At 37.0% G+C, this 20958-nt stretch overlaps 1 protein-coding gene across 5 annotated transcripts in view; it reads right to left on the bottom strand.

Annotated features, from left to right (window-relative positions):
• Window positions 1-266: 266 nt before the first annotated feature.
• NR3C1 (nuclear receptor subfamily 3 group C member 1) overlaps window positions 267-20958 on the bottom strand; it is a 148667-nt gene continuing 127975 nt past the window's right edge. For all 5 annotated transcript variants that reach the window (XM_039484193.1, XM_039484191.1, XM_039484195.1 and 2 more), the window contains 3 exons: window positions 8538-8668; window positions 5277-5434; window positions 267-4600 (listed from right to left, as the gene is read on the bottom strand). In XM_039484193.1, coding sequence (XP_039340127.1) covers window positions 4448-4600; window positions 5277-5434; window positions 8538-8668 — 442 coding nt within the window. In that variant the 3' untranslated portion in view covers window positions 267-4447. The remainder of the gene's footprint in view (window positions 4601-5276; window positions 5435-8537; window positions 8669-20958) is intronic.

A 20958-nucleotide genomic window follows, 5' to 3' on the forward strand; every position in this document is an offset into this window, starting at 1 on the left:
TTTTAATTCTTATGTTTTTCTTACTTTAATTTAGTTTTACTGAGAGGGCTGCTAAATCTGCACATTTCAGTTAATTTGAGTTTAGCTGTCAGAAATTCTTGCACTCCATAACTTAACTACAGAAGAGACTAGCTTTAGACCAATAAGATGTTAATTCCTGAGTATGTGGTGAATGGAGAAGAATAAAATAAACTGATTGATTTAACTGGCTTCTATAATCTTTGTCAGATACACAACAAAAACTCTACCAAAGCATTTTGGAGCTATTTAATGAAAAAAGCAGAATTTTATTATGTGATTTCTGTCCATTATTTGGCATTGCTGTAAATGGTTCACATTTACTGCAACTTCTGTACAGATGTGTGGTTTTGTATTACCAGAACAGCAAATTTAAATGAAAAATAAATGTTCAACAGTTCCACACAAGATTTTACAGTCCAACATTTCACTGAGTAGGTGAAAACTACAGAATTGTTACTACAGAATTATTCAGCATGAATAAAAAACTACAACTTTTCTTTTTAAACAGGAGTCACTGGTTTTAATTTTTACACTGTTTAAAATTACTGTGATAAAAAATAATGAAAAAAGCTTTTTAATATGTCATACACCAGTATAATATAGGCTCTGTCCCCATTATATATCTTTTGTTTAATATACAAAATAGAATAATGACACACTGTTGAATCTATGCTGTTAAGCAAATTAGTTTAGGGTTGGGGTATATTTTCATACATACAGCCTTTTATCAGAAGTAAAACCCTCCAAGCATTTTTTTTTAAACTGTTGTAAAGAGGCTCTATTCCTATCCTGAAAAATTGGTTCCTATGTGACATCAATGATGCATCAATAACTGGCTTTGGACTTGACAAATGGCGGAGCTTTTAATCACTCAACTAGTATATAATACAATCCTTTTAACATTCTCTCATTGGGTTGGCTCCTGCAGTCCTAACTCTCACAAACAGTTTCACTGAAGTGTGGCTAAGAGAAACAGGATTTGGGCTACTGCTCCTCACTGCTCCAGGCACTTTCTCCTCCTTCTTGCCCATTCTCAACACTTAATTTTTGTGAGACTAGAGAGGCTATTATTTAAGCTATGTTGGCACTTAATCCCATACATTCTTCCTCTCTTACCAGTTGCAAAGTAGATTCTAAGTAGAATTTTGTTTTACAAAAACACTGTACAAGATTAAAGTTCCTCCTCTCTCCATCCCATGCCCTGGCTTTTTCTACGTAAGGCCATTCCTTTCAGTTTCTATGTGCAATTATAACATACAGCATGTATCTCTAGGGCCGTCCAAATGTCCCTTTGTCAGATGTATGCATTATGTGATAAGGCACTGAAGAGACAGAAATCAGGATTCTCTCTGCTTTATCTAAAGTGTAGGTTTTTCCCAGTGCTAAAAGACTAATCGTGCAGGGAACGTATAACATTTCACTGATTGCTAAATGATTACATATTTAAAATGGTGTGGGTTTAAGACTTTAACAGCACATACAGAATGAATTCTCTCTTCCGACATCACAGTTTCCTCTTTTCTTTGAATCCATAACTCAAGAATGAATATATGGGCACACAGATCAAAGGGGTTAGAGCCTCTTTCCTCTGAAGTACTTATTCTCACAGGGTAATACTATTTTGTTCATGTACATTTCAGTTACTTTTCTATTGGCAAACAAATAACAGCACATACCTTTGTCCACACACACTATGAAATTTCTTGAGAGCTCGAATTGAGGTATCGGGGACTAAAATGAGAGATTAATGCACTGGAGTGTCTCAGATTAAGTTTTAGATCATTCTCTGAAATAAGAACAGTTTTGAAGCTCATCCTTTTAATTAAAGAGCCTTTTTTAAAGCAAACACTGTGAATCTCCTAACTGTGCCTCAAACAGCATAAATATTTTCATCCAGTTGGGTTGCCAATGATAGTTAAAATACTTTTTGAGGTTTAGCTTAACTGTTACAAAATGTACATATTCTTTAGAGATCATTCAGAGAGAACAGAATGATTTTTTAAAATTAAATGTGGTATTTTACTCACAAGTACTGAATACATCTTTTTAATAGGTATAACATTCAAAAAAAGATGCAAGAAACAACAAAAATGCAGTTTCCTATTTCACTTGGAAACAAACTTTTGCTGAACAATAGAAATGTATTAGTGTATTGTGAACACCCTATGCTCTATATTTACATATTGCTGGTACCTGTATGCATATTATTGCCAAATTTTTCAAACTGTTTTTGCTATGCCACGTGAGGCTGTATATGAAATTAACCCCATAAGTTCATACATCTTTTCAGTTTACATTTTTTGCAGTAGAGGTCAAGTAAACCTACCAAGTCTGAAGATTTACTATTGGAATGTGAAGGGTAACCAACCATGGGTTCCAAGTTCCAAGATGTGGTTCCATACAGTGATCTAATGAATGTAAATTTCAGCCCTAGGAACAACCCACTCAGCATGGGTTTCTTCCTTTAAAAAAAAAAAAAAAAAGTACCTCTTTGGATACCTAACACCTATGCTAACAGTATTAATACTTCCAGAAAAAACACAATTTGTATGGGTTACCATTCAGCATATTTGTGACCCCTACAAAAACTATAATCATGTGTCATGATAAAACAATCTGTCATCTAAAAATCACTTATTATACACTATACAAGCTATTTAACAATCATTCAATAAATTGCTTTTAAAGCTGCAGTATCCCTTCCCTTCTTTGCTTAGATTAGTGAATATACCAATTACATATATTTGAAACTATAACTAAATATAAAAATATATTAGAGATTTCATATTTTATCAATTAGATCCCCCCCCCCTTTTCTATTACACAAATAATTGGGTCACTTTGAATAAAAATCTAATTTCAGGGTGGCTTAGTGAGTATTTAAATTATGCTTATACAGAAAGTTGTTAAGGGCTACTACAGCTTCTAAACTATTTAAAACATCATTATCAATGGTGACAAGAAGTAGTTCACAATACATATGGTAATTTTATGGCACACTAGTAATTTGACATGACGGGATGCAGCCTTACAAAGACAGAAGTCTGACGTACAATTCTAAACTACAAAATCAGTAGCGGAACCTTCCTGCTCTCCAGGAAAAGAAGATGAACCAATCAGTGACAGATGAAAGTGTGAAAATGGGTGACTAACCACTCTCAGGTCTGAGGTTTGTATACCCAGAAAGTTACAATGTGTCAGTACGGTTGGTCTGTTTCACTGTCTGCTTAAAGGTAAAAGTCTAACTGAAGAAACCCTTCAAGAACCAATACAATATTTAAAAAAATCTAGGCATAATTACAAGTCTGTCTCATAAGCCAATAATTTTTTCCATATCAACTTGTATGATGAGACATTTATGTGTATGAAAAATGTGAATTTCTCCACACACAACAAGCTATACATATTTTTATGAAAGTTTCCTGATGGGCAGTCAGGACTGATCTTGACATTGATGCAGCCCAAGACTACTGCACATATGGCTGTTGTACTATATGCAAAAATCAACTTTGTTTTTTGTATAAAATAACCTGCTCATTTACATCCAATTAGGACTGGGCTAATTTTCTATGATCTGTATATCCAACACATTTTCACATATACCAAAAGTGTGTGTTTCATTCATGTCTACTTGGACTAGATTTGAGCATACTTTCCCCTCCACCCTAAAAAAAACCCCAAAAAACAAAAAAAGCCAAGCCAAATTGTTATGGTCATCTTGACAATTAAAGCAACCAGGTTAGAAAAGCCAACCCATTTTCACATGAATATGCTCAAGGATTAATGGCTAGAGGTCATTTAGGAAAGCTACAAGCTGTCCCACCTTAAAAAATAGTTGTACAATAGGCATCTTGAAGTATTACAAAAAATTATGTAAGAAAAAAATGAGCAAGCCTAGTTCACGGTATATAAAGTTAAAGGAAATTGCTAAAACCAGACAGTAATAGCTATAAAAGGCACAACTTCCCTTTTCTGATATACACTTGTAAACTTTCTTCAGGTTACATGCATAAATCAAAATGCTACCTTAACTATACAAAAAAACCAAATCATTTTACTGGAAAAAAAACCCAGAAAACGTTATCCAGCCAACTGCAGAAATTACTAGCAGAATGCTCGTAAGTCAGCCTCAGATCTTGACACCAGTAGTTTTGGAGCAGCCGTGGATGTTGCACTAGGGGGAGAACTCCAGTTCCTAGCACATAAGGGTTATTTACCTTTCCTTTCCTCTCCCCACCCATTCTAATCATCCAATGTGAGCAATCTGCTGCTTCTGTAGCTTAAGTCTTGGCCCTCTGTAAACCACATGTAGTGCATAATTACAAAAGAAACACCGTTGCAAGACAAAATTAACAAGTCTGATAATTTGTACAAAAAAAGCTATAGTTTGACTTTTTCTTAAGGCAATCTTTTTGTATTAAGGCTGTCACTTCTGATGAAATAAGAGTTTCTTGATATTTCCATTTGAATATTTTGGTATCTGATTGCTGATGATTTCTGCCAACATCTCTGGGAACTCAATACTCATGGATTTATCCAAAAACGTTTGGAAGCAAAAGCTTAGAAGATTTTCAACCACCTACAATTGATAAAGAGAAGATTTAGTCTCATGCTAATGCACAGAGAAAAAACACTGCTTTGGTACTGTATTTCTTCATTGTTATTAATATTTTGCTATAATAGAGGTCTAGTATATACCACTCTAAAATGGGGATAAACACAAAATACTTGAAAACTTAGCTAAAAGGCTTATTTAAAGGCTGTAATGTTATATTGACTAGTGTGTCATTCTGTAATGACATACATAAAATGATAGGATAAAAACACTATTAATAGATTTTAAAAGATTTTTGTGTTACTCTATTTTAAAAGAGAGACAATCAACTTCAAATCTAGTCAGTTTCAAAATACGAGTTAAAAGGTGTTTCAAGTACTATACTACACTTGTCCCTGAGACTGACTGTCAAAATTCTGCACCAAGTAAATAAACTAAAAAACAACAGCAAAATTCTCTAATAATTTTCTATTAATCTTCTTAGGTGTTGCATATAAAAAGACAAAAAAATACACTTCTGATTTTTTCTTTTAAGCTGACAGTGTCCCTTTAACATGTATTCATTACAAAAACTTCAGAGAACAAAGTATTTTCTCTTAACCATTCTATCTGGTCTGATAAGTTCAGGTTCTAAGGGCACAGTACCTTTCCACAAACTTCTCTATACAGAACATGTACAGTGCACATTTTAAAAACTTACATCATGCATGGAGTCCAAAAGTTTAGTCAGTTGATAAAATCTCTGCCAGTTCTGGCTTGAGTTCCCCTCTCTCTTCACTATGGCTTTCCCCAGCTCTTTGATGTACGTCATACGAATCTCATCAAACAGAGCCTGACTCTTCAGGCCTTCTTTGGGAACTGAAACATTGAAATTAACCTTTGAGATGTTACCGATCTCAGCTGGTTCTACTATACATGTGGTTTAAAAAGTGCTCTTTTCACATTAATTCCATGTATTCCAAAGGGGAATACAATCTGGGACTTGTATTTTAATATGTATCTGGGCCTAAGCAGGACTTGTCCTGCAATTGCACTTCCCGACATCTCTGGGCCATTTGAGGTACAGATCTGGGCACCTAAACTGAGGGTAGGGAGCCTCTCTTCTGTACTCTGAAAGCTTCTTCCCCTGGTGGGCTCAGAAAGCCTGGATGAGGCAGCTGCTCGATTAGAACACAGAGGAGATAAGAACTGGATGGGAGGTGGAGAGTAGATTAGGGAGAAAGAGCCTGGGATTGAATTAAGGAGCTGGTGGAGGGAAGACTGGGGCTGACAGGGCAATGAGACTGGAAATAGGAGGGAGGGAAGAAGGGGCAGAAGAGACTGGGGAAGGAATGGTAGATGTGAAGGGGGGGGTACAGGAGCCAGTATGGGGAGTTTGGGACTGGTATCCAGTGGGGTGTTGGAAAGGCAGTGGGGGTAGGAGAGGACACAGATCAGACGGGGAGGCAGTGTGTTTGTGACAGGAGAACTGAGACTGGCTGGGCAGAGCCTGGGATAAGCAGGGCAGACATCTTTGAAACACTCTTACAAAATATCTCATCCCCTTCTAGTGATGGTCCACACAGAAGATGACAACCTACTACTGCTGTGAGTTACTCCATAAGTTCATGTGGCAGATATCTGCATGGCGAATCTAAATGTCCCAACTTGCTTATGACCCATGTATGTCAATATGATGCCATATGATGGAATATGGTTTTTCCAGTTTATTTTTTAAAAACCTAAGACATTTTACACCCTCCCCCCTCCACTGGTAAAAGAGATTTATTAAGACTACAAAATCAAGCACTCAAAAGGTAGGAAATGCTAGAGGTAAGGTTGTCTCTGGAAGCTTAATTTTGCCTGCTTGCGGAAACTCATCATGATACAGTCTTTAATTATATGAACACATACTATTTTTTCCACATAAACATTCTCTCATTCAGTGCAGTCTGGACTCACTCCATGGACGAATCAGGGCTGTGTAGTGAAGAAAATTGTTGACTGTAAGGCCCCTGCCTCATGTGTTTGCAGAAGTTGGAAGATGTAAAATGAATGAGACAGGAACTGCAGGAAGAGAAAGGATGGTCTCACAGTAAAGATAGCCGAATGCTGCCCTGGGGAATTGGATTCTATCCCTCCTTCTGTCATAGAATCCCAATGTGATGCTAGGCATGTCACTTAAACCAATCTCTTCACAGGTGGTCACTAACTGGTGATCATTTCTGGTACCTGACTTGAAACTCTGTGGTCTGATTTACAGAAGGGCTTATCATTTGCAATGGAAGTCAATGGGAGCTGTGTCTTGAACATACAAAGTGCTATGTTACAAACTCTCAAAATCAGTTATGGGTGTCTCAAAGTGGATACTTTTGACCTTAATCCTCTCTGTACCACATCTGTAAATTGGGGCTAATATGTCCCTCATCTCCCAGGTGTTCTGCGAAAATAAATTCTTTGTGAAACACTCAGATACTGTAGTCATGAGTGCCAGAGAAAAGCCCATGAAGAAGTTAATAATTCTGTCTTCAGAGCAGGGTTTGAATAGTGTGGAGCAAATAAGGCATAGAGCCACACACAGAACAAAGACAACAACAAAACACTGAAATAGTGGCACATTACGTGAGTGCTGTACCATTCTGTGCACTGAACGAGGTAAGAGTCCTGAAGGAAAATGAAAGACTATCGTAATGCAGAAGCACAAGGGAGCCAAATTATGGTTGCACAGTGCACTTTAACACTGTCATCTCCTAGCTTCTGAGTGCTTTGTAACCTTACAATTCTTTTAACAGTTTTTGGTGTTTTATTATACAGAGGGAACACGCAGTTATATGTACTACTATTTAAAACATTATAGCAGCATCCATGAACCCCAATAAGATATGAGCCCCATTCTACAAGGTGCTGCACAGCCACATATGAAGGCATCACCTCTGTCCCTTACACACAAGCATACAAATCTGCAGTCAAAGTTGTAAAGTTTATGAAATGTGGATAACTTACCATCAATGTCATATGTAAGTAAAACAAAAACCATGAGACCAAATTACTCTCTAGCACATATTCACCTGCACCAAGTGAGATCTTTGTCTCAGTCTGAACCAATGTTGCTTTGTGGGTTATTGTACATGGGATAAGAGATAGTACTGTTGCCTTCTCCCAGTCTTGAATGATGATTCTGACTTGAAAAAGTTTTCTCGGAGGCCAAAAATTCTCAAGTGAAAGTTCTTTTGACAATGTTACCCTAAGACTCATTTTGAAAAGTGAAAAATCAATGAGACTTGGATGCCTTTGAAAATTTACCTTTGGTCTGGGGTTTGAAGCAGATTTTTTATTTTGTATAGAATAGCAGCATGTGTGTCTATAGGATGGTGTCTAGAGAATTAAGAAATGACTTGGTGTACATCCCCAAAGATTTATCTTGTATATCCAAAACATTCAAGGAGTTTAAAGAGAGCTGCCAGGTGGCTGTCTCATAACTTCAGTTTCAAAGGCCCCACAATACACGTAGAAGTGTGGAGCTGAGAGACTATGAATGCTTCCTTTCAAAAGAACCTTTGTCCCAGTTTTTGGGCTTGGAAGGCAAAGGCTGCAGTGGGGTCCTATGCCAGGACACTGAGGGAAACTACTGATGGAATAGCTTGAAATTTTGCACTCTGAAGATTCTTGCTTTGTGATCTTGGAACAAACTTGCATGCTGGACGTACAATAGTTTGAACATATAGGCTGCAATATCTTACCATTGAACAGGTTCAATTTAATAATATATCCAGTTACAATAATCAGAAGCAGTTTCCTTCAATAGCACCATGCAGTCATGCTGGAAGAGTAACATTTTTGCATAGCGCTCAGTAAGAAGCTCAAACTTTGAGCTTTAACTTTGTGCGAGATACTTGCCATACCATCAACCTAATACACACATACAATCTCATGATATTTGTAAGATTCATTCTTCAGACAGATTTTGTAACTGGCCACTTACTTGTAGAGAGAAGCAGCAAGGTTTTCATGCAGAGATATTCTTCATATGATACTTGAAGCCGTGATAGCTCATTGGCAACCATAAGCATATGTTTGCATTGGTCATACATACACGGCAAATTCATTCTCTGCCTGAAAAATAACAGAATAAAAATCAATTAAGTAAAATGTCTAGCTCTCCATATCTTCATCCTAGGGGTAAAAAAGAAAAAAAAAAGATTCCTATTGTATGCACTGAAGTTTCAACCGGAGAATCTTCACTTTCAACAACTGGTGAATTCGTTTGGGACTACTGTTCTGCTAACTGGATCTAGAGAGTGGTCTGAAAGTGAACGGGGAATAAAGTATTAAAATCCCACTTTGTATGCCGACAGACAAACCCAGTTTCACAATAGAAGCTTATTTAAGCCAGGCCATGCATTCGGTAACCTAGCAGTCCTACCGGTCGCCAAAAGACAACTTTTGAGATTTCACCACCATCTTGAGGTAAACAGATTTTTAGATTCAGTAGCTTTGCGACAGGTTTCTCTTCCCAAGACCAGCATCCTACACATTTAACAGTGTGATCCATTGGCTACAGTGAAATGAAATGACATACTAAGCTGGGATTTTCAAATGGGTCCAAGGGAGTGAGGTGTCCATATCCTACTGAATTTAATTGGGCACCTTGCTCCTTTAGGCTCCCAGGCCAAACTACCAATCTGTTCCTCACTAATGACACCATTAAGTCTTTTTAGAACAACCTCCCCAGTTATAGCTTAGCCTTCAAAGCTACTTTATTACTAGTCTTGCATCCTGTGATGTTCTCAAAGAGGTGCCAAATCTAGCAGATAAATTTTAATACATACAGTTATAATCAGGTTTCTAAACATGGTTTAGAAAGTGAAGATGAAAAGCACCATGCTGGAATCAGTTTGGCTGAAATAATATGTTTATGCATTTACAGTATCTTCTCACTCATTCGTTATGTCTAATGAAATCTGCATCAGGAGGGAAATCTCCTTCTTAACAATCCTGTTGTTTAGTTTCCCACCTGGCAATTACAATTCATTGCTGTGAATATGGCTCTAACAGGATTACAACTTCAGGAGGGGAACAAGAAACAGGACCACATCAACTCTGAAAGTGGGCAGGAGGGAGAGGCATAGAGGCTGCATTCACGCAAATTGTTGGTGGAAAAAAAAGGGTAGGAGAAGATAAACAAAAAAATGATAGTACAAAAGGTGAATTGTTTCAAATAGGCTGATTTTCTAATTTTTCAATGAGGTGTTAGCAGGGTTTTTTTTTTTAAAGATTAAATGTAGTCTTCCTTAACACAGATCTTACTCTATTACTTTTCAATTTATAATCCAAGAGCTTCAAATCCCAATATAACATAACCTTATTCCTGAGGGAATTCTGCACCATGTGCAAGCATAGAATTAATGTCCCCCCCCACCACAGATTCTCCCCCTGCACAATAACTGATTCTGACAGGGAGGCAAAAGAAAGCCACGAGAGGTGTCACACTGCAATTACCCTTTTTGCCCACCAGGAGCTGATGGGAAAATCAAAAGAGAGGGCAGCTGGCTGACGGCCCAGAGCAGCCAGCCACAGAGAGGGCCAGGTGAGGGGCATGGGATATGGGGGGATGGATAGACTGGGGTTCAGAAGAGCTAGTAGGGAGGACAGACTGGGGCGGGGGCACAGAAGCTAGTGAGGTGAGAAAATCGAGCCAGGGTTGAATGGGAATAGGGTTGCAGGGCCATAAAAGGACAGAGGTGAAGGGACCCATGGAGACATGGGCAGCTATCCTTGTCTGAGTAGGGGTGCAGGACCACATAGGGACAGGAGCATTTGTGCCTGGCCGAATGGGAGAGGCTAAGGGTCAGCCAGGGTCTGCATGGGGGAGGCTCCTCATCTCCATAACAATCCCCAACCAAAAACCTGTTCTATATTTCTCCCACCCATACTCAACAACTCTCCAGATTCACTCCCAGGCTTCTTCCCAGCAATTACTTTCCTCTCCCTCTGTTACCCCTAGCTCCACCAAGCTTTTGCACTGCTTCTGAGGGGTGCAGGAAATACGTGTCTGCATTATAGTTTAAATGAATTATTACTTGAAGTTCTGTAGTAATATGCCTAGTAAGGAATCCATTTGTCAAAAAACATTTCCAGAATGTTTTTTGTTATCTGTATTGCAACAGAAATACTTGCTGACAGGTATCTTGGAGCGATTGTATTGTGTTATTTTGACAAATAAAATATGCAGAATTTTGCAAACTTTAAAATATTTTTAATTTTTGGCGCAGAATTCCCCCAGAAGTAAAACTAGGATTTGTGTATGAAATTTTCCCAATTTTTTTTCAAAGCTGGGATCATTTTTCAGGTCTCCTTCCACTACCCCATGCAAGAGAAATATGCATTATACACTCACAAAAATGTTCAGCCCAGGAATTATCATTTAAATAAAAACAACTAAATTGAAAACAGGAAGGCATATGCTTCTTCCACAAGGACACAATAAAAAATACAGAAAGAATATGAACTGAGATGGGCAGTTTAAGAAAGTGACTGCACAGCAAGAAACATGGACCATTTAAAGACTATTATAAACAAATCTGAATAAAATTCTGGAAAACCCTATTTACAAATGCATGTTGCAGTACCATTTTTTGAACTATATTAAGACTACTATTTGTGTCATTTTTCTATATCTATCCCTAGAAACTAAAGCCTAATGCCAAAGTTTAACAATCAAACAGCAGCTGAAAGAATACACAGTAATCTTACAAGGCATCAGGTCATATGGGGCTGGGAATAAACATTAAGAGACCTACCTTTTCTCTGGGATCTGGCCATAAATCTACACTAAGTCTGCTAATTTTCTGATGTCTCCTTCGGGCATCAAAGTGTTTTAAACTGAGTAATTGTAACACATTTTGTGACAAAGCTCAGCAATTTTCCTCTTGTAAAATATTTCCATTTCTGGGCAGAAGGTTAAAATAAATATTATGAAACAGGCCAGTCTGTTATTTATTTTTATCTATTATAAATACACCCATCAGTAAATATCTGGGTGCCTGTACAAAGCCAAACACAAATGTTAATATTACCAAAGCTACATAAAATGCACTCTCTACAAAAAGAGCAGAGTATAAACACACCCTACCTTCTTTCAGACAAGGCTAAGTAAACAGATGAGCTTTGCACTGTGTCCTGAAGAGCAACAGACAGGCTATATTAGAACAAGGGGGAAGCTAATTCAGTGGATGGTTCTCAATGCTAGGAAACAGTCTGGGAGCAGGTCCCAGACAATCCACTCTGAGATCTCCTGGCAGGAGAGCATCAGATGATCTCAGCTGCCACAGTGATGCACAGGGAGGAAGGAAAGGGACAAAAGGATTATGTACAAATGATGGAGCAGGGAACCAACCAAGAGGCAGGGGTCCTGGGTTCTTTTCCACTGCTATTCCTTACATATGGCCACGCAGCAAGAAAGTAATTTAACGGGTTTGTGAATTGGTTTATCCACATATAAAATGGGTATAATAGTCAATGACAGTACCTAACGTGGCCTAGTCTTTGGACAGTGCGTGAAAAGCAACGAATATTCAAAGTGCAAAGGATTTATTATTGCGTAGGACACACAGTAAATGCAGAGGTCTGAGTGGGCATATACAGATATACCCTTCGTTTCAGAACAGCAATACAGTAATACAGATAGTGCTTATCCAGGTGACTGGTAACTACAGAGTAGTTGCATTGCAATTATAGTGTAATTAAACAGTGGTTTTCCTTTCCAGTATGTAATTATTGCCTGTTCTTATAAGTGGAGCATTAATTAGATGACTGCATTACTTATTATTCCTCTAGTGGGGTTCTTGTTTTGATAGTGATTTTAAAACTGATATGAGTTAGGTCACTTTATTGCAGGGGTAGGCAACATATGGCACGGGTGCTGAAGGCGGCACGCGAGCTGATTTTCAATGGCACTCACACTGCCTAGGTCCTGGCCACCGGTCCAGGGGGCTCTGCATTTTAATTTAATTTTAAATGAAGCTTCTTAAACATTTTAAAAACCTTATTTACTTTACATACAACAATAGTTTAGTTATATATTATAGACATAGAGACCTTCTAAAAATGTTAAAATGTATTACTGGCACGCGAAACCTTAAATTAGAGTGAATAAATGAAGACTCGGCACACCGCTTCTGAAAGGTTGCTGACCCCTGCTTTATTGTTTCTTATGAATCAATTATGTCTCATTCTCTTGATCAGCTACATTGCAAGGAAACAAACTGGGGAGTTATTTAACAATCAAGTACCTCAGTGTTTAGTCATCTGCCAATCTCATGCCACTGGTATAGTAAAGAGACACACTATGTGTTGTTTCAAACATAAAATAATGGTCCAGTCTCCAAAAGCAAGAACTGGATACTAACTGCTGAGTTAGTGCTAATATCAGACATACACTGCCACTAGGAAATCCCAGATCTCACTGTGTAAACTCTTACTCAAAACGCGCTATCTTATATGCCTACTTTATTTTACAATGCCAGTAAAAAAAAAAAAAAAAAAACACCAAAACCAAAAACAAACAGCTATACTGCACCTGGATGCCATATCTCCCATGTACAGAAAAAGTATGTATGTTTTTATTAGACAGATTATGTTGTTACTTAGATTATAATGTTCTGTTTTAAAGACTGCCTTCTTTGAACTAATCTTAATAAAAATATATAGGATTTTGGAGTAAACTTTACACAGAATATACAATGCTAGTTAAAAATCTATGTAATTTACAGTTAAACGGCATATGAGGTTTGCGTGGGACACAAGAGGGAGTTAAAGGCATGTGATTTTCAACATTCAATATGAGTCATTCAGCTCTATTAAATCTAAGAAAGAATAAAATCAGTAAACAAGGTGCTGACACCGAACAACAGGCTATACTGATTCAAGAGTCTGACGTACTAACAAATATTTTTAAAAGAAATTGTTCTGGGAATAAGAAAACTTGCCTTTTAAAAACATTTTTCAAAAAGCAAAAATACTTAGTTTTATTTTCTTTCCACTTAAATAATGCTTTATAGGGTATATAACACTGTGGAGAAAATGAAACAGAGGAGCAGACCTCAAAGTTAAGAATGCTGCTGAAGTGGTGAGCAGGCAAATGAAAATAGGAGTTTCAAAACACGATTTATAGAAACCTTTTTATAGGCCATGCAATCGTTACATGCCCTATACTGCTTCATGGCTGCAAATGCATGTGATTTGTTGTTGCTTAGTACGATTCACATACAATTGGGAGGCCTTGTCTTGAAGACAATAGTTAAAATATGCTGACGTGGGCTCTGATATAAAGTGCGTATTGCATGGCAATTTTTGGCAGTAGTGACACAGCACTATAAAATTTCACAGTTTTACAGTCCCAATACACTAAAGCATGTCCTGGAGCTTAGGATATGGTGGGCTGCCAAGCTCCACCCCAGCTTTTAACATGGGTCATATAAGCACATGCCATGATGGTGCATTTGTAAGCCAATACACACACACACTTCGGATGTGTTCTATTTTACATTTCAGGATGTAATGTGATGCATTTGTTAAGCATTAAAATATTAATCTACCACAGAATATGGTTTCCACATGGGAAAAAAATTTAATATTTGATTTTGTACAGTCTTCCCAGTGTTGGGTTTTTTTTTTTTTGGGGGGGGGGGGTAAAAGAATTTTTTATTTCAACAGGTGCTAGGAATCTAGATGCTTTTGAAAATCCCAGTAAGTGGCTAGATATTTTTAAAAATCTGCCTCAATCTCTCTGTGTCTCAGTACCCATCTGTAAAATGTAAATAATACTCACAGGGTGTTGTGTGAATAAATACGCTAAAGAAGCTCAGATATTATTGAGACGGGGTGGGGCAACATTTGAGTAGCTGAGATATAAAGAACCGTTTTTCAAAACATTCTGCATGCTTTACACATATTTAAACCCCTTATTGTTGGAATAGCATTATCAGACAATTTCTCTCTTTCAAGCACCATACTATTGATGAGCCTTTAAAACACAGAAATTGATTAGATAATAAGCACAAAATATATAAAAATATAAAATGTACCAGCCTGCATCTGTATAGTTAAAAAGCAGCTAAACAAATCCTGTTGTGTTTTTTCTTTATATTAGGTATTATTTTGCAATTTTTGATATGCCCAAAATTCACACACTTGATAATATGCTAAGAGTAATATCAAATACTGTTAAATTCTCTGAAGCCAGTTCAGCTTAGTAACTTTTCCTGTGCTTTACTCTTGCAGCAAATTTTGGTATTGACTTTATACAGGAAATAGTTTAAGATCAGCTCTATCATGTTGCTGTAAGGGGATGATACAGAAAGATGTGATTTGATGATGTCCTAATCAATAACTTCAAATTATTTAAATAGTGTGATTGTTAATAACTTGCACTGCCAATAAACATACCATTTTTAAATGTTGTCTGAGTGCAAACTGAGCTCCAGGGAGAAAGTATGTTAATACGGATTTCAGATTTCTCAGCTTAACTGCAGTAAAATAAATGTAAAAAATTACTCTCATACCAGATATTTCTAGCTGAAAACTGCAACTGTGCAGATACCTTTAAAACATTATGAATAATTTTTACACTGCATTTTGCATAAAGACAGTCCCTCTGCCCTGGGGAATATACATTTAAATAGGATCCCTCCTCTAATCAATCTCTGATTAAAAGTGTTGCAACAACTGTAAAATTCAAGTAATATGTACATGGATGATGTAGTGTTTCGAGGTTGGAACTGTGAATCAAGAGCCAACAAAAATTCCTCGCTCAGCAACAGATTTCCTTTGTGACTTGGGTCACATCACTTATCAACTAGAAATATTTGGGTGAAGGGCACTTCAAAACACTTTTCATTACTTTCATAAGTGCTTCAAAATCATAATTTCACACCATATTCTATGAAAACTGTTGTATGTTTGTTGTTGTAATGAGTCTTAAAAATCTATCACAAGAACTTTTTTGACACAGTTTTGTAAGATTGAACAAATATAATCCATCCCATGTGGGTGAGTCCAAACAGCCCCGCAAGATCTTGCCAAATCTTCAGTTATGCAATACTCAGCTAAAAGAAAAGGACTATCTACTGAAATTAATTTAATCTAGTATGATATGGATCAAGGAAAGGGGCAGACAATTCTATTTCAAGTAGGGAAAGTAACTAATGAATCAAAATTTGTCTGTGTCTGAAATTAAACATATATGAGGCCAAAGACAGATGATTATTTTTATTGTTGCCAGTGGGAAATGTTGTGCAATGTAAAAGGATGGGAGTATGGAAATGCTGTGGGCTATTTGCATGCCTTGAGATGGAATGCTCAAGCAGCTCCTATTTCCTAATCTTTCTTTTCTTGTTAGAATTCTGCAACATTGCATGGGAAGTCAGAGTTCTGGTGCAGAATTCCAATGCCTGTGTTGCTGCATTGAAATAGTCTACTCCTAATCCATTTTGCTTAAATAGGAGATAGTCAGAGCAAACACTAGATACATGATCCTGTTACCACAGCTAACAATGATTAAGTGCCCGATTCACTGGGTACTGAACACCTCCTCACAGGTGCTGAGTGCCTTCAACTCTCAGAATCACACCCTAAAACAGCAATATTCACAAAGAACAATTAATACATTTCTCCCACTATACAGTATACTAAAAATTGCTAAATCAATCATAGAATATCAGGGACCTCATCTAGTTCAACCCACTGCTCAAAGCAAGATCAATCCCCAGACAGATTTTTACCCCTGTTCCCTAAATCGCCCCCTCAAGGATTGAACTCATAACCCTGGGTTTAGCAGGCCAATGCTCAAACCACTGAGCTATCAATGCTACACTATGGAGAGATTTGATAATACTAAACTGTACTTTTCATTTTCAAAGGATTAAATATTAGGTAACTAATTTAAAATGTCTGGAAATGTTAAGACCTGGTTCTCCCAACAAATGAAGCTTATCACTTTGCCTTGGATTGAGAGTCTGTTCTATTACATAGGTTAAGCATGGTTGAGTCTGGTTCGCACTTGGATAAGAGACCTTCAAAACATCCCTAACTTCAACAGAAAGTGGTGTTAGTGATTCAACAGACAGTAGTCTTCCCTTTGAGTTAGTACTGAAAACAAAGCCCCAACATGGTATTAAGGGATGCTATGCTTCAGTCGGTGTCATCTTTTGGGTCCCATGTAAAGAGGAGGCTGTGGTCACTTGTGTTTTTTAAAAATCCCAAGGAATTTTTTGCAGGTATACGGATATTACCCCGATGTGCTAGCCAAAATCTCTAGCTTTGGTAATTATATTCTGTCTACAGAATATAATTGTCTGTAAAGCTTTATGCATATTTTCTGTCTGTAAAATGTCTGTAAAGCTTGTCTGTAAAGCTTTATGCATATTTACAGCACTATATTAAATAACAGCAGCTTTCAGAGGTAAAGCATTTTGTGCACATTAGATGGTGTTAATCCCATTAACAATAATATCAGAATAATCAACCACATGAAGGTTGCAGCTATTCAACAAAGACATATTCAAAATATTTTAATATATAAACAAAGTGAGAAGGGCAAAAATCCAAGGCTTTTACAACATAATTACTAAAAGGAATGATAAAAGTTTACAAAGGGCAAGACAAATATTTACACCAAAAAATGAAATGGAATGTGCACATGAAAAGATATTTGAAACACAAATGGCTAATCATATAGAAAATAAGAGGATTACTGGCTCCTGTCAGCAAACTAAAACAGGAATGGAGAGAAATTCTTTAACAATGTCATATTTTCTGCTTCTACAGTGCCTTCTATCCATGGATCTGAAAGTACTTTAACTGCACTAAGCAAGTCTCAAAACACCCCAGTGAGGTGGATATTATACCCATTTTAAATATGGGAAAATTGAGGCACGGTTTAAGAAGCCACTTCTTCTCACAGGGAAATCAAAAGTCACATGGGCTTCAATGGTGCAGGATCTGGCCTTATGTGTTTTGTCCATGGCTACACAGCAAATGTGTGGCACAATCTGGATGAGGATCCAGATTTTCTAACTCCCAGTACAGGGTGCCTTTAACCGTGTAAAGCAGTGCAACCTCTTATGCAATGGGCACAAAGTCCAATTGTAAAGCCAGGATTAGAAATCAAAACTTAGAAATTAGAGTCATACAAATGAGCAAAAGCACACTGACTTTCATAGCTTCACTGGCACTTTCAGCCCTTTACAAAATATTTCCATTAAAATAGTGATAATGATAAAAAAGTTTAGTGGCTCTACATTTTGAGCACCCTCAATGTACCAATATTTCATAGTTTGTATGCCATAAAGGGGATGGTGCTTGAGTTCATGAATAAAAGAGACGCCTATTTCACATTTTTCATAGTAAACCCTCACATTTACTTTAAGTCTGCGAATGGTTAAACTGATTCTTGGACTGTTCTGGCCAACAACCTCAAAGAGTTATTTTTCAGACTGCTTCAAACAATCAAGTGACTCAAGAGACTTTTAATTAAAATGTCACAAAATATATTGTAACAAGAGTAAAAACCCACAAGAAGACAAAACCAGTAAAGAAGCACAAAACCAACAAAGAAGCTGAAGTGACTAATAAAAGTAAAGCTATAGTGCAGATTCAAGTTATTTTCTTGTCCTGAAAGACAAATATTTATATGCTCAAAAGCAACCAACAAGCAGTCATACTGTAATCTATAAAAAGTAACAGCGCACACTGGAAAAAGCAAGCTAGCAAATAAATTAGTGCCCTGATAGTTCATCCTCAGAGTCATTAGTTTAAACAGCTAAGATCAGATGTTTTTATTATACGATTGGCTCATCTTGACTTCACATTCATCCTGGGCATTATTTTAGCATAGTGATGTCACCTCTGAAATCCATGTGCGTAAGGGCCTAATTTTCAAAAGTAATGAGCACCTGCAGCTCTTCTTGCCTTGAACTGAAGTTGGGGGTGCTCGCTACTTCAGGAAATTAGGCTCTAAAGCTTATTGTTTTCTTGTTTGGGAATACAACAGAGAAAGTGACTTAATCAAATTAGGTGCGAATATGCTGCAATAGGAGTTCTGTAATTTGTTTTCTCCTTGGCTAGTGAACAAAATACATATCCTGCCTCCAGTTAATTTAGGACAGGTTTACACAACCTGATGGTAAGAATGCCTGAGACCTGTACTAGGTATCACTGGAGCTGCCACAATGGAAGATTACCTGCAAGAACTATTGTAGACTATTCTGACAATTTCTACTTCGTAGAAGAAATAGGTTTAAAAGGTGAGCTAAAGGGGATGGTCTCACTGAGCTCCATCTAAAGTAGAAAGACGGCACAGAGCAGTGATCTATCAGCCTTGCAAGCAAGTTACAGAATGTCCTGTAACTTCTGAATATTTTGGCATTGTTTAGAAGAAACCAAATGGTGTCAGAAATACCACATATACATCAGTCATAAATTGGTTTTAATCAACTGTAATGAATGGGCAGCAGCACACAGTTTCTTAAATCAGCCTCCTTGTTTGTGCTTTACCTTTTCTATCAAACACAAGCAACCTCCTCCTCCTCAAGTTCACTAATCCACCAAGACTCAAACCCATCTGAAAGAGTTAAAATTTTTTTTAAAAAAGTATTTAAAATCTCATCCTCAGAAGAGTCCAACAATTCAGTAGAGAGCACTACTCCCAAAATGTTTTATTTAAAACTAAATACAATACAGTTTGACATCAATGCACAAAATTGTGTTTTCTATAGAAAAAAGGCTCTACCCCTGTTATGTTATTTACCTAAAAAGAGAGGATGGGAGAATTAGTGTTTGAAGGTACACAGTGCTAATCAAACACTATTGATCATAGTTACTATTAATCTATTAGATACCTACATGGCATTCCCTCACCATAATATCTAAGAAATGGTCCTATCACCCCTTAACCCAGGGGAAGATTAAGGTCATGTGGCAGAGGCAAGCAAGAACTTAATTAAATTCTTTAGTGGCAGAAACTTTTAACACTCTCAACTTATTAGGATAAACGGGTTCACTAATGTAAAAGAGCAGAACGGATGTGTGTCAGACCACTATCATGCCTTCCTAATAGTTTCTGGCCTGGCCTTCAAACAGTATATTTTGGAAATTGTTTTGGTTTTGTGATTTATCTCTCTTTATGCTTCTCTCTAGAACCATTAAGATGAAAATATTAATATACATAAGTTTTTAAAATACATAAATATTATGTTAAACTGATTTACTTGATTGACCAAATAGCCTACCTTGAAGCCATGCTAATCTGTTGAGTAACTAATGTGTTTTCTACCCTTTTTCCCCATTGACCTACCCAACTAGTTTTTTCCCCTTCCATGATTATGGACTTTCAGTGAATGGCTTGATTTTTTACCCTCTTTTAAAAAAATTAAAACCAATGTGCCACACTTTACAAGACAGCTCATCTGTATTCAAACTAAACACTAAAAAAGCAAAAACACAAATATCTTTAGACACACCAAGAAGATGAAGTCTTATTTGAGTTTGAGAGGTGCTACAGTGGACTTAAAAACTTATAGGAACTGTTACAAAGACAAAGTCTTTTGAAAACATGTACCCACAGAACATATACATTTGTTTTGAAATAAAAGCTAGTGTGTACACCCAAATCTGATTTTAAAACCACAACAATTTTTGTTCTGCATTTTATCATCAAAATATCAAAAACAAACAAGTTAGAATTAAAGCCTTATGTTATCTTTATAGTATCATAGAAGATTAGGGTTAGAAGGGACCTCAGAAGGCCATCTAGTCCAACCCCCTGCTCAAAGCAGGACCAATCCCCAGACAGATTTTTACCCCAGTTCCCTAAATAGCACCCTCAAGGATTGAACTCACAACTCTGGGTTTAGCAGGCCAATGTTCAAACCACTGAGCTATCCCTCCCCCCTATATATGGTATGGGCCTGATTCTCTTCTAGACCAATGTTATATGCTAGTGTAACTCCATTGTCTTAACTGGATTTGCTCAAAATTTACACAAAAACAATCAGAAGAGAATAAAGCCCCATAAGTGCAAGAGAAAAAAAGTCCAAATGCTCTAGCAAAGTACTCAAAAAAATGCACAAAAAAACCCACCAATGTTTCCTGAAAATGGATAAAACTGGTTAGAAAAGAGCATTATCCTGGGCAGATGATTTGTCTATAAACTGACTTTCTGCAATCTGCAGTTTTACAGTAGATTCCTATTAAGGAGTTTGAAACAGAACAGTTGTGGAATTACAAACAGCCATCCATGGGCCTACTTGTATGATAAGGGTGACACAGAAACATGATTAGCTACACAAATTCTTTAAATTGTGTTTTGTAAAATTCTCTTTTTTTTTTAAAATGGGTTCAAGTTG

The sequence above is a fragment of the Mauremys reevesii genome, linkage group 8 (assembly GCF_016161935.1).
Source record: "Mauremys reevesii isolate NIE-2019 linkage group 8, ASM1616193v1, whole genome shotgun sequence".
Classification (NCBI taxonomy): Eukaryota; Metazoa; Chordata; order Testudines; family Geoemydidae; genus Mauremys; species Mauremys reevesii.